General features: G+C 33.8%; 1 protein-coding gene across 3 annotated transcripts in view; it reads right to left on the minus strand.

The window, feature by feature from the left end:
• Nucleotides 1-961: 961 nt before the first annotated feature.
• Syt7 (Synaptotagmin 7) overlaps nt 962-15,563 on the minus strand; it is a 121,061-nt gene continuing 106,459 nt past the window's right edge. For 2 of the 3 annotated variants that reach the window (XM_066731860.1, XM_066731858.1), the window contains 8 exons: nt 13,678-13,689; nt 10,657-10,831; nt 9,500-9,646; nt 9,266-9,413; nt 8,433-8,542; nt 7,398-7,566; nt 6,903-7,112; nt 962-6,614 (listed from right to left, as the gene is read on the minus strand). In XM_066731860.1, the coding sequence (XP_066587957.1) occupies nt 6,514-6,614; nt 6,903-7,112; nt 7,398-7,566; nt 8,433-8,542; nt 9,266-9,413; nt 9,500-9,646; nt 10,657-10,831; nt 13,678-13,689 (1,072 nt within the window). In that variant the 3' untranslated portion in view covers nt 962-6,513. The remainder of the gene's footprint in view (nt 6,615-6,902; nt 7,113-7,397; nt 7,567-8,432; nt 8,543-9,265; nt 9,414-9,499; nt 9,647-10,656; nt 10,832-13,677; nt 13,690-15,563) is intronic. The other variant, XM_066731859.1, reaches the window with a different exon arrangement.

A 15,563-nucleotide genomic window follows, 5' to 3' on the forward strand; every position in this document is an offset into this window, starting at 1 on the left:
AAAGTCATTGAAATATCAACGTTTCGCATGTTATTTCTCCTTCTTTGTTCAGAGTGTTACTATCTTGTATTGATTTAGAATCATTCGCGGTGCAAATAAAATATTTGTAAGAATCAAGAGGTAATTCAGAAGTTTCTACCTTACCTTCAATACCAATGGATTGGCAAGCGAACGTTTACATTTTAGGGAATATTATTTTTTGTGCTTCTGTTTACACGTCGATTTAACGTTACTGTTCCTATTGGGTACAAACGAACGATACGAAGCTCTTTTGCTTAATAGGAATATCAGAAGTAGAGCAAAATATTTCTTTATACACGTCACAACAATCTACCATGTACTCGTCAATACTTTGTTCTGAAGGATCTCGTTTTTGTATTAATTTTCGTTTTATCTCTTGGCACGTATCCAGTCTCAATCCTGCATGTTTCTGTGCTATCGATAAATTCGCAATCACCTCCCCCCCCCCTCCCTTTAACTTTGTAGCTCCTTGATTAACACTTTGGAACCTTACGCTACCTCTGTACATATATATAATTACACCTATATATATATATATATATATATATATTCCACAGAGAGCAACAAAGTTTAATCAACGAGATTTGTATTTTTCGTAACAGAATATATAGCTTTTTTTCTTTTTTCTTTATTTTGTGTCGAGTGATTGCCTCGATGCTTCCAATTGTACAGCCTGTCGAAAATATGTTAATCTGGCAGTGGATGAAGTGGAAAAATATGAAAAGACACAATGACTCGAACAATCGAATAAGAATCAATTATAAGGTTTAATTTGCGCATAAAAAATGGAGGATGCTCGAGACGAGGAACGACGATCGAAAGAAGAGGGTGAAAAGAGTTCTAGGCTTTTCGATAAAAATCAGAATCGATAATGAGCTCGGTTGAATACACTCTAGTCTACATATATATGTTCCATGGCCAAAGATGAGAGAGACTGCACTATCACTTGCGCGGATTCTTTATTGAGTCAAAACATATTTGAAGCTTGTACAAATATCATCTGCTCGAACCACTGCCAGATGTATCGATTAATGTGTATTTTTTTTATGCATACATACGTATAATATTTCTTGTATATCCTTATTTGAAATAAAAACATTCAGTACTTGGATTTGTTATTAGTTTACCATGATAATTTCCTACGAGCTACATAAGAATGCAAATAACAACGACGTTATACGGGCTTAATCAATGGAAATATACAGTAACGCAGAAATTCTCTTATCCTCCGATGCGAATACTATATTTAACGCTAAGACGATAGTACTACCTAAAGTGTAGCACTGCCAGAAGAAAACTTGGACAAGATCAATGATCTTTAGTCCACTCCTCTATTCCTATATAAACAGTCACGATTTGGCAAAGCAGAGTGCCACGCCAATTTATGAAAAGAAAGGAAAAAGAGTATTCGATAAGTAAAGTTCGATTAGGAAAATAATTTTTAGGTACATCTTAGCCCATGCTCTGTAATAATTCTTTTTCAGTTCTTTTTAACAGCGCCACGAGGCTCTTTAATAAACGATAAAGATATGCATTCGGTGAGGTCACGATCATGTAACGTTTCGTTACTCATATGTATAACATCATTTTTTTTTTCTTATGTTACATATTTGTTTATTCGTGTTTCTAAGTCTCCGTCAGCTACTTGAGCCTTCGTCTAACAAAAACTACAAGAATATCTCAACGAAAAACTAGACACCTGCAGCTTTTCAGCTTCTATGTACGTCCGCGCGTTTCAAACTTATTTCTCGCTAAACAACAATCACAAGCTACACTCTTACATTTTATACTGGCACAACGTAATTACGGTGCTTCCAAAGAGGTCCACGATCGTTTTCTCCAATATTTCGTACGTTTCTCGTGCATCGATTCGTTTCTCGGGAAGAAATGGAAAATCGTTCGCGTTAATTTGCGATAGACATTTATAATAATAACTTTTGCAAATTTTACCGAGCTTTTTTGCTCCAACGAGTCGCACAACGATCGTATAGTTTACAAAATAATTTATGCCTTTTGAATATATACTCGATACTCCTATACGCTTATTTTAACCAATGTTTAAGTAAAAAATTGATTCCTTTGAAATAGGAGCGTACAAAGCTGAAACAAAGTCGTGTGTGAAGCGCAGTGACTGTATCGTATCATCTATTTGGATTATTCGTTCGGAAATACAGAGATTTAGATATTTGAGTAAAAGAACCCATACAGTACACTTGACTAAAAATTGTCCTATAGACATCTTTTAGTCATTCAATTGACTAAAAGACATCTAAAAGTTGTCTTTAAGTTATTTGGTGCTCTATGGGAATAGTTTGGTGGAACGCGGACCTCTTGAAAACACACGTTTTGGTATTTATTCGAGTCTCACGTGACGTCTACGGGGGTGGCCGATGATAATTACATCCCTAAAAATCTTATACATTTCGCTTTTATAGCTTAGTCAATTATATATGTATGTATATGTATATATATATACATACTCACAGAAGTTTTTATCTTACATATAGCGTATTGGAAATAGACATCTTTTGTACGCTACCCTATAATTTATCCATTGCGCAGCAAAAATATCTGTGTCTTTTTAGTCGATGTATGTGTGTGTGTGTGTGTGTGTGCGCTGGGCTACACGTACAAGAGTACATGCGGGTACGCACATGCGCATTGATGTGTGTGTAGTTTTGTATCTGCCGTGTGTTTACGCGTATGGTACAGCAGGGCATCGTTATTGACTCTTGCAAGATAAGAATTTACAACTTCTGCAAGAAGTTTTCGTATTCGTCAAGTTTTGGGAAAAGGAAGATATAGTGTGATAGAGAATGATCTTAAAGTAATTGTTTTTTACAGCCCATCTTACATAGGTAAGGATAAATCGTATAAAGGACATGTGTGTTAGCTTAAATAAGTAGTACATAATAATGTACGCGCAGCCAGCGCTATATATGTCACTGGTTCACTGCTGCTAGGTAAGATCCATTAATTGTAACTATTATCTAACACTGAATAAACGATCATTAAAGCAGTTAAATCTCTCGTTTTAAATTTACTTGTACATTTACACGCTATCAATTGCAAGCATTTACTCTAAAACTATAATCTTACAGCTAGTATGTTTTATCTTTATATTTATATCATCTCTTATTGTTAGATTCATACACAGAGAGAATAATCAATGCAATGTCTAACTTTTGCTAAAACTTTATGAATTAGTCGCAAGGAGCATTCTCCCTACATATTTATCATCGATGAGCTTATCAATAGAAAATGCATTAATGGTACACCATTTAATATCCTTTTCTTATTTTTAGGTATGTAAAAAGCATTCACACGCAACAGTGAATCAGTGTCGTACATTAATTGATCCATTAATATCAAACACGAGGTCGACAATACTTTCTACGTAAAACTTGATAACAGTGGCACACCATTCTCGTGCTTGGAATTTTGCTTTAAGCTGCGTTATAAATGAGGTAATTCATAATTATAAGGCCCACTTTACTTTTCACATGGATTTTTTAGCTATACTATTTGCCAATACTTTCTCTCTTATTCTCATTCTCTCTCTCTCTCTCTCTCTCTCTTCATATTTTTCTCTTTTCTAATAATAACATATTTTCAAACTGCGCAATGTAAAATGTTTAACATCGAACATTTCTGACCACCAGTTTTCACTAGTTTTCCCTCGCTTATCACCGATTATGTGTATTAACTATATATCTTGACATACACATACATCATGATAAAAATTAATATACCTAACATAAGATAGCGTCTCATGCTACAGATAAGTAAGCATCGCACGCTTCGTCCACTCGTGAAAGACGTTAAAATCGAGCCACAATGGGTACGTTAGAAACGAGATTCCTACAAGTGTGTGTACGAATTTAGGATAAAGTTAAGATTCTCTTCGTTATACTGTACACGGTGCAAGGTATCGAAACTGATATAATCGTTGTCAGCAAAGTCATTATGTTTATTCAAATTGAAAATCAACAAAGTAAAAATAGACAAAAAAAACTATATATATATATGTGTGTGTGTATATTGTTCCATCGTTCACTATTAAATGGCAAGATTTTAACGCAACGATATAGTTAATCGGTCTAATATTTTTAACCTTATAGTATATACAGACTAGACATGTAAATATCAACTAAGCTTTGTGCTACTCAAATACTTGTATATATTATATTCACGTGTAATCGTTTAATCAAATTTCACATAATAGACTTTTATTTATTTTTCCTTCGTTCATTTTATTCCTCTACTCGTCATCCTTGCGTTCTTTGGTACTCAACGACGAAGGAGACCGCTGACGTGATCCAAGAAAATTTATAATGTTGTCAATCGAAAATGAAACTCGTATCACATGAAAATTTCTCTTTGGTAAATCACTCGCGGACTCGATTAAGCAGATACCTGCGTTACGTATGCGTCACATGCCTTTATCACGAAGGTATACGCGGGGGGAGAGAGACGTAGAAGAAAATTTAAGAAAATGCATACTTTTCTCTGCAGCAATTACTTTCGAGCAATCTTTTTTCATACTTCGACACTATACATGGTTACCAGTCATCTAGACTGTGTCAGTTGTTCCTCCTACCACTACATTCGATTTCGGTAACACGCGCATGCCTTTCTTATGTGTGTGTGTGTGTGTGTGTGTGCTTTCCAGTATATGAAGCAAATTCAATAGGGGATTTGTGTCCGAGGCTGAGGCTCTCTATATTATTGTTAACAACAGCAGACTATCGAATATTACGTAATCTTTTTTTGTTCTTTTTTATAAGTTTTAGCGTATAAAGTACACCGATCACAATTTACTGCTCAAAAATCTTTAAAAGTCTCTTTCTGAGTTTGCTATTACAAAAACATCGTTAAAAATATCCTCCTTTTTATCAATTATCAATTTCTAATTGAGATGAATAACCAAGACCCTCCGTCACCCTCGACTATGCCTCACGACGAGTTAAACGTCAGTACGATCCCTACTCCCTATTGCAACAATTGCAAATAACATTTTCAACGTTTCTCACAATCACACGTTGTCTTCTCAGTAATCAGATAATTGCTTCTTATTTGCTTAAAAGTTTCAACGATTTTTCAACAAGTGTTATTATATAGAAACGAAGAAAAATTAAGCCAAATGAGACATTTATTTTCGAGATTGGCAAGTAGCCCTTGCTCACGAAATATTTGGTAAATATATAAATAAATTAATTGATAAGCTTGTTTATACACCGTAGACATTAAGTTTACACCGAAACAGAAACTAGAAGCGATATTCTTGAACGAAAGTCTCAAGCTACTCGCGTTTCTCTTCCGATAATCATTTTTTTATGTAACAAGTCACGCGAAGGAGTATTTAAATAATACGTTAGTTATACGATACCCTTGCCATTACGCGATACAACACATGTGATGAAAAAGCTGATAAAAATATGACAATTTTGTGTGGACGAAATATAAGAAATCGGTACAGCAACATCGCGATGAGATCATATGAGGAAATACTCCGAATTCGTACTTAATCCTCCTTTCAACTATACATACACAGTATTACATCTTTTATCTTCTTCGACGATGCATAATAGTTTTGAATAGTCAAATAATAGATCAAAGTTGACTCGTGCATTTCTTTTTCCATTAATTTTGAAGAATGATTCGCTTTTGTAACCATTTTTAGAAAATATTATAAATCGTTTACAAATCAGCAAATTTGTCCTTTAAATATATAATTAAATTATGAACACCTTTCTCGGTCGCTGTCGTGTTCATTTACAAGACCGAGTTAAATTTTTCTATTATCACATTGGCATCGTTACACAATAATTATAACGTTATTATACAACGGGTCATACGATAACGAAAGACTGTGTGTATGGATATCAATCCAGATTCTGCGTGTGACATATTCATCGAAACTGCTAAATTTCTCCTTCTTTCTTATTCAAATTCTTGTGGTTATTTAGAGTGGGATGAATTTACATATATGATGTAATCTTACAAAAGCATGGCATTTTTCATACTTGGAGCATGGCTTTGAAATTGATGCAATGATGTTACTTGAAAAAATGTACTTTGCATTTTAATCTAAAGCAAATATAATATCATCTTGCCGAAGTTAAATGAAAATTAAAGACTTTGTCTTGATTTTGTAAAAGCAGTCCTTCATCGCGATTCTTGTAACTACATATTAAGTATATGCAGTCACGTGGAATCTTTGTTACAGGCAAATTATCGTCGGGTGTTCCTACCTTTGCAGCACTCGAATGGTATTCTAGCTCCTTTGAGATCATTTGTCTTTATATCTGTACAATATATATATATATATATATATATATATATATACGTGATACGTCACGCAGAAATTCTTATTCGAGAATAAGTTACCGTGTAATTTCTTGCGAGATCTTCGATAACGTAAGCTTTATCAAAGAATACCGGAATTGAACTTGCTCGAATTGATGTATTACAGCTGCGAAAGCTTCCAATTTATTCAGGTTTCAAACGATGCCACTGAGGAACGATCTGTCTGGGTCTTAAAATCATGTCTTGCCAGTGTTTTGCTTCACTCGCCCCACTCCCATTTTTACCTGCAAGGATAATTAATTTTATCAATTTTAACAATAATTATATGACTATAGCTGGGATTTGGTGCTAATTAAAATGTTCAAAAATAAAACTAATATTCACAAAATTATTCACATGGAAATAAACAATTATATTTACAATTGATGAAAGAATATTTGCACAATTCCAACTTTTTCAAATGGATTTTTAACGAATCTTTTCTATTGCACATAGCTGAGTGTACCATAAGTACCAATTATTGCGTAAAATCTCAAATGAATGTGCATAAATCGGCTAAAGTATAAGCTTACCCAGTCGGATACGGCCGATGAGCTCGTTTCGACCAATGTTATCAAAGTCCATGACCATTACGTCCAGAGAGCATTCCCTGATTTTCTCCCAAGGGACATTGAAGGAGAACGCCTCGTTGAACACTGGATTTAATGTACACTTTAGTATGGACGTCTTGCGCTTTTCAACCCTTTTGTCACCAAAGTGAAGCCACACTTTTACGTAAGGATCTGAAAAGAGTTGCCAAACTTCAAAACTACTCTCTCTCTCTCTCTCTCTCTCTCTCTCAAAACAAAACCTTTAATCATAATTTTCATTTTTAATCAGGTAAGAAGAAAATTTCACACTCGCTCATTAATTTAAATCTTTCTGAGCCTATCATTATGAAATTTCTTTAATTAACGAATAAAGCAACGAGTAAGAGAAAATTGTCGAGAAATCTAATCGCGAAGGTACGAATTTGTAATTACAAGTATAATTCATACGAGATAAACTTACTGAAACCTCAAATTTACCTGACTTTCCATTTATATCCTTGGCTTTCAAATTCCTTGCTTCCATAAGCGTTATGGTAAGTACGGAATTACTTGGATGGTAGCTCAACGAGCATAACAGCTCGCCACATTTATCCTTTGCTGGTGGTTTCAGTGGTTTCCAGTATACCTTGTTCCTTGAAAGATCCACCTGAGAGAGATGTATGAAAGCAATTAATCTATTATAGAGATCTACGAGTGAGTCCTCGAATAAAACAATTAGCATGTCTCTGTATCGAATCAAAGGAGTATATATATATATATATATATATGTATACCACCATAGCCTGATTAAATATTAAAATTTTACTCAGTGTTGGAAGGAGCCACGTGTTACGTAAATTCATGAGAATTTAGGAAATGTAGGAAATTTAGGTAAACATTAAATTCAGCCTGCTTACACTTTCCATCGCCGGCCTATTAGCCCAGCTGAACCTGACGACGACATTTACGATGCACGATTGCCTCCTGGGAAATGAATGTGTGCACCCGGAGAATTATCGTAGCCATGTGCTCTCGGCTCTACGTATACATATATACATACCTAACTAACAAGCTTAACTCATAGACATGTAACGCTCAATCCTCCCTTATCGTTGAGCTATAACTCGTCTAAATTTACAACTCTATCCTCCGGATCAAACACGTCGACTCTAATATAACTAAAACTGATTTTAATCTGTATAGATTAATTCTTCGCCAACTAAAGCCACACTCGTTATCAATTTTCGTTTGGATATAATTATAAAAAATTATCAATGTCTATATTAGGTTAATAAGAAGCGTTCTATAGAATTTTGGTACTTGCAGTAATAAATGACACGAGTACTTTGATTATATGTATAGGAAAGTGTGTTAATTATATAATAAGAGCATTAGCCATGTGTACAGTACACGAGGACCCAACTTACGTAACGATTTTAATGAAATTTATATAAGTATTTGTGTAGATGTGCTGTTCGATGTATTTGCAATATAATAGCAGGCTACAGGAATATTACAAAATTATAAAATTACCTGGCAAAGTGGTAGAAACACTTCCCCTATCGGATCGTCCCTCGAGAATCGATCATAGTCAAAGACATGCAAATGCAATACCCTGCTCTGCAGCTTCTGAATGGGGAAACCTGCAAGAAAAATTGCATCCATAGCGTGCATTCAATTTCGATGCCACACTCTTAAAGGAACCGACGAAAGCCAATAATTTCGCGAACAATAGCGAGCGAACCGCGAAAATTCTATTCTCAAAGCTGAATAATCTTGTAAGATCGAGAGCTCGAGTGGAAAACAAGAGAAGGAAATGTGCATTTACATTTTCAGAGAGACGAAAGGATTTCATTAAAATATATGGATAGTTTTAATGATCACCTTGTGTTCTCGCTATTATACACTGTGGAGAATTCTCTTGTAACCGCACGATCGGATAATTAAGCGAAGGGTAGAAATGATTAACTCGACCGGAGGATAATAAAATACGTAGCAAGGTGCGCTTACATTAGCACCGACCTTTGGCTCTGTTAATCTATAGCCGAGTTATACTCACAGAGTAATTTGAATAATGTTTAAGCTGAAAAGCATGGACGGATTCCGATTAAGAAACTTACCCTTGCATTTGATTTATTTTATTACCGAGTCCCTCGATCTCTATTTATCAATCAACTATAGTTTGTGAATTATAGTCGACACGGTTGTATACTATATGTATATGTTATTATTATTATATATATTTTATTTATTTGATTCGGTGTGCACCCTAGCACGTGTTAATGTTGTATATATATATATCAAAGTGATATATCTTACACATGTTTTCTATTACGAGCTAGAAATGCCAAGCACGAAAATCCTACCTTCAAAAAATAGGGCTTCGTTCCATTTAGGATTCAGCGTACGTCTTTTAATTTTCGTATCAAGCCGATGCTTCTTATCTGGCAACAATGTGACTCGAACATACGGATCGGATGTCCCTGTAATATCTTTTGCTGGCAAGTCTTTACCCTGAAATCAATAACAATTATCAGAATCTTCGTTAACGCTGAACGACTGGTCGATACCTCGTTAGATAACAACGCATTGAAACTTACTTGCATTATACGTAAGACGAGCGTCGTTTTCTGGAAATCGTATTCCAGGCTAAACTGAATTTGACCAACATTTTCGCTCGGCTCAGTGTTGTAATTATCGATGTACATGTCGACTAAAGAGATGGATCTACTTTGTAAAAACGCTTTCTACAAGAGAACAAAGAAGCACAATTTTTATTAGAGTTAATTATTAAATTTTAAAGATTTTTCAGTAATAATTGATCGACGTTATGTCAGATTGGTGAAATTATAATCAACGTCTTACGAATGTTTCGCGAAATTTACTTAAAAAGTCAATCGGGTTAATTATTCAATTTTAAAGATTTTCCAGTAATAATTGATCGACGTTATGTTAGATTAGTGAAATTATAATCAACGTCTTACGAATGTTTCGCGAAATTTACTTAAAAAGTCAATCGAGTTAATTATTTAATATTAAAGATTTTCCAGTAATAATTGATCGACGTTATATCAGACTGATGAAATTATAATCAACATCTTAACAATACATCGCGAAATTATTTAAAAAGTCAATCGAGTTAAAGTTACGATGAGGAAGCTAACAGTAGTATTGGCCAAGTTGGAAAGCTGTGCACGTACTTGGCAAATATTTTCATATGGGTGCCCACATATTTTTGTTATACATATATAGCGTTGCTCACCTCGGTACATTATTCTCAGCTTGCTTAGAAAGCAGGGCTTATCTTATTCGTAGATAATCAAATAAAATGATAGCTGACTCTCCGATCGTATCAGATTCGTCAATTTCCATTGTGCTCTCTGCTCGCTCGTGTACCACAACATAATTACCTTATTACTTTTGATATCTCACTATTATCATTCACCATCTCAATTATACATTTTCATCTTTCTAACCCAGTGAGCAATACTAAATGCATTGATAAAAAATTCGCGTACGAATATATAAAATTCTATATATTTCTTTTTAAACAAAATATTTTATCCAGAATTTCGTACAACTTTGGAGAACATTTGCGTGGTCATAGAAGATTTAGGGGATTTTTGTACAAATGTTGCTGACTCGAATTTTCAAGAGAAGCTTTGTAGAAATAAATTACGTCGTTGTCAATTATGAAGAAGAAGAAGAAGAAGAAGAAGAAGAATATAGAGACGTGTGGCAGAGGGTTAAACCTTACCGAAGGATGCTCTCCTTTAACTGTCTGAAGCTGTTTATTCTGCGGTCCAGCAGTAGGTGTACGTGGCTCCGCGCTACCACTTGCGTTGCTAGTGGCGGCCACAGCTGCACCTGCACTGCTTACAGGACCTCCGCTGCTACCAGCTGGTGACTTGGACGCCGTATTACCCGTAGTCCTGCAGAAAAACAATTACACTCCCAATTAAATCAATCTTATCCTCCACCGAAATATCTCTGGAAAATCTGAAAATTTCAAACGGTTACAATTTCATTTTTTAATCTTTTCAGAATCAATATAGCTTTTTCTACGACTCGATATACAGATAAAAGGAAGCATTTACTTGGAAACTGTTATTAGCACACAAGCCTTCTGGAAAATTGCAAGGTTTTTTACAATTCTCTTAAAAATCTTTACAATCAGAAAGATTTTAGTACGAGAGGTTCGTTCAACGAATCTTAAACTGACTCGTTTGAAATTTAGGCTTTAACAATTTTTACTTGGGGCTCTTTAATTCATTCCTGATTGATTAAAGGAATTCTTCGATATAGCTCTATGATACGAAAGCATTTCAACTATCTTCCCTTTGGAGGTTGGCTAGCCACTGAAAATTGTTAAATATTTTGCTTGCGAGAAGCATTTTGTCCATATACTATATTCATGCATTATAGGAGCCTGCTAACTAAAATAGCTTTCTAAAGCACGAAGCATTTTTAATTGCACAAAACTCCCATTGACCAGCCTACTAAAGTAGCTTTTATTTCACATGAAGATTAGTTTTTGTTTCTCCGGTATCTACCAGTATTAGATTCTCTAGATTTTTCTGCTTGTATGTCAATTTAAGAGAAATTTAATAAAAGGTAAAAGTACATAAAAGCGTATCTAATATAAGACTTTGCTATTCTCAGGATATTCATACGTCCGTTAGTAGTCATTAAAGTTTTAATATTATTCATCTACTCTTATTCCTTACGAACTTTCATTCTTCTACCATCTTTTGTCGAACAAACTTTTTCTTCAATAATCGTGCACAAGTGATATCACCTTTTATTGCCAACTATTTTTGTTTTCAAACATTTCGTTAATTTTTCTACAAAGAGATCTAAAAAGTGTTTAGTATTTATTTTCGACAGAATATTTCCGATTGATAAATGGACAATATATTAATTTCTTATGATGTCAATATAACAGTCTTGAATAAATGTCGAAGCAATGCTGAGGAACAAAGTTCAGGCAAAGTGTATATATAGTAAGATGCATTTTAGTTTAATGGCATAATATAATCCTCTTGACAAGCAACTATGAAAATTTATGACAGTGATAAGAGGAGACCATTTATTACAATTATGCAAATTTCAAAGTTTGTCTGTTGTTATTAATTATGAAAATTGATTAAAACCATTTTCGTATGTATAATAATACAGGTTTTTCCTATACATAATACCATTCGCTTTAATATGTCGAACGAACAATGTAATTTCAAAAGAATACCTATATTATCAAGATAACTTCTAAACTCGATGACAATCATATTTGGTTGCCAAGGCAATATCTACACGAATGTAGCCTGCTGGAAAATAGAACACTATATACCTATACATATATGTATAGTAATTCCATAAAAACTCTCTGGGTCTTATCAGTATAAAGGAACCAAAAGGTTTGGCATTTTTCCATCAAGTAATGAATTTTTCTAAAGCAGTATTATGCAAGTACTTGATCACTCTATTATTAAAAAATTAAATGAAAATAATCCTTTGATTGTAATATAATTTTTAATATTACATATAGGTGTGTTTGGTACATAACATGTACATTATGTACGTGGTGTAGACCACAATGCACAATTGTAGCTAGCACCGATCGATATGTTTCGCCTTAGCGAAGGTTAAATTATCAAATGTGAGTCATTACCGTATCTTATTGTTTTCGGAGAAAACCGATACCCAGTAAATAATTTAATTACTCTGCCTTCCTGTTTACTGTAATTACTTATCAATTATTTCTCTTATTATCTTCGATTTTTACGTAATAGTTATAGAACAAAGCAGACTGAGAATGATTTTTATTAGAATCGAATTCGTCGTGAAACTAAAATTGACAAATTGCTCAAACCACCTGAATTTAATTAAATTTTTCGTTTATTCTTTCATTTTATTTTACAAATCTGTCTTACTAAAGATAAAAATCTTAATAATTGCAAAAGATAATATTTTAAGGATGAGTGCAACAGGTGCCATTAGACTTGAAGCTATCATGGGAGATTAAAAAGAAAACGAGTAACTTGACAATACGATGATTTCGAAATCCTCAGGGATGATATTGTGCCTGGTTATTCGTAGATTTATACACCCTCTACACACCTATCTGGCAAGCTCAAATCAGAAAAATGTACTCATTCAGCGAGTCTCGAAGGCCACGTATAACTCGGTCACGAATCGTATAATATCCCTCTGCCTCTCCATCAATTCAGGACTTTTCATCGCTGTCTACATTTTAAATTTAAGAATCAAGAAAATCTCAAGCCTGAAATTCTGCTTTACGTACTGGTTAAGCTATTTTCATCGATGAGCAAAAAGTTTCGAGAGAGAGAGAGAGAGAGAGTTGTAATTTGTATAATAGAATCAGTGTTATATTCCATTAAATTAATCATGGTTGAAGACAAACATCAGGCTCGACTATGTATTATATATTCTAATTTTAATATCATTTATTATCTTACGAGTAAATAGGAATTACTCGACGATGGTAAGAAGTAATTTATGTTAAGAAAGAAGTGAATAAAATAGTTAATAATAGGTGCTTGGAAGAATGGATGAAAGAAGAGAAGAATAGAGGACTAAGAAGATGCAATACTTACAGAATTTAATATGGTTTACTGACCGAAGAAAAATCGATAACTAGCAAAGTAGATAAGAGTGTATAAAGAAGAAAAAGTAGTAAATAATCTATGCAGAATTAAGAGAAATAAAATGGAAGAAATCTTGATTAAACCTTCGTTACACGGTGGGCCATAATACTTACTCTAATTGTGCTCTGGAATCCAATAGTTAGGAGGGAACGAAGCATGAAACAGAAAAAGGTAATGATTAATTAGTTAAGATATACATTAAGCGATATCTTCTCTGGCAAAGAGAAATTAACACAGGTAGGATTCGGTATGAATAAGGCTGAGAGCTCGAATCACTCAACTCGTCGAAAATTAATCATCGTCAAATCAACACTGATACGACGTTGACTATCAAATAATTATACACAAAGTTACTAGTAGTGTACTGTAGGATGATTTAGGTAACATCGAGTGTGTATTGGTGAAAACACTTAAAAATCCTAAATATATGTATATATCCATTTAAAACGACATATATGTAGTGTACACAAAAATCCACAGGTCATGTTTTTTAATTAGTTTGCTTCGTTCAACATTTATTGCATATATATATATATATATATATATGCAATAGCACACAGCACATTGTGGTACAAATGCTGTAACTTTATGTACTCTAGAGTAGATTGTTGGTGAATAGTGTCAAAGGGTGATGCAGTTTTATGAGCTTGCTAGCTGTGAAAATTACATAGTGACATATGAGAGCTTGGCCCTCGTAGTTATTGATACTCCTGTCAGAATAGCACGATTTTACTGAAGTTTATAGGCAACTTGGGAATGTTAACGTTCACGCAGTCTTAGTGTCCCTTTATTCACGCCATATGCACGATATGCTGAATGCCAGCCAATATTCAATAATCATATTTGATTCGATATACTGCTCGACAAAGGTCGATGTACATAGATACAGTATAAGCACAATGTATAGCTAAGTTAAACGTGAACGTGCTAATTATAACCACATTTGCACACATGTAACGCGTCACGATAAAGTACATTTTCACATTCGTTAATATCGACTTGTATATTATAATACTATATAATCTTTTATTTAACATATATATCTCTCTTTCACCCTTATTCATGTAATTTTTCATTTTTGTCATTTATTACGAAACACATCTCAGTTTTTAATAGTAATTTCTTCAAAGTTATAGATCAGTGTTGGAACTTAAACAAATTCGTATCTACCAATCTAATTGTTCTATAGAAGTAGTGGTGTAAATGCAATTGTGTGTTTCAAATAAGTATGTAAGTTTCTCCAATGTTCAACAGGTTTCTGGTCGTATACTGTATTCTTCATAAAAGAAACATCGTCGAGCAATTGCAGCTGATGTGGCTAGTCATAATTGGAAAGATTGGAACCTCGTATAAACATTAGTGAAATGTTTAAGATGCACAAATGTGTTTTCTAGAATACGTAATCTATATACGAGAGTCTGGATTTTATCGAGAATGGATTCTTTTCCTTTTTAGAGTTATTCTTTTATCAACAATATCTTATAGGAAGAGGAGATAAAGCTGTATTCACTCGAGTGTTCGTCTCTTTATCTACGAGATCCCTTATTATTTCTGGAATAGAAATTATTTGTTTTCTTCGGTGTAAAGGATGAGCAGCACGAGGATTTAGAAAAAGTGAAAATGAATATTATTGAGGATCTCGAAAGATTTTAATAAACTACTTTCTAGGACCATGAAAAAGTTTGATTTCTAAAATCCTTTGCACAGTCTTGATTATCTTAATGTAATACAATCTGAGTTGTGAATTTTTATTAAAGGGAGTATATGGAGCATCAGGAAATGAATATGGGCTTCTTGTTTAGGATCAGCCACACAAAGAAGTTGTTTAAAGGACAATCTGTTTACCACTGAGAAATCTTTTTCATTATAAGTACTTTAGTCGACTTTTTAAAAATATTTTATACATCTTACCTCGTAGTATAATATTCGAAGAAAGCTACCAATAAGTTTAAAGATCTCGTCACCGCTGCCCACATAGCTTCCGGCTTGGCACAAAGTT

The sequence above is a fragment of the Prorops nasuta genome, unplaced genomic scaffold (assembly GCF_024137725.1).
Source record: "Prorops nasuta isolate Cenicafe-Biocafe unplaced genomic scaffold, Cenicafe_Pnas_1.2 PNAS00009, whole genome shotgun sequence".
NCBI lineage: Eukaryota > Metazoa > Arthropoda > Insecta > Hymenoptera > Bethylidae > Prorops > Prorops nasuta.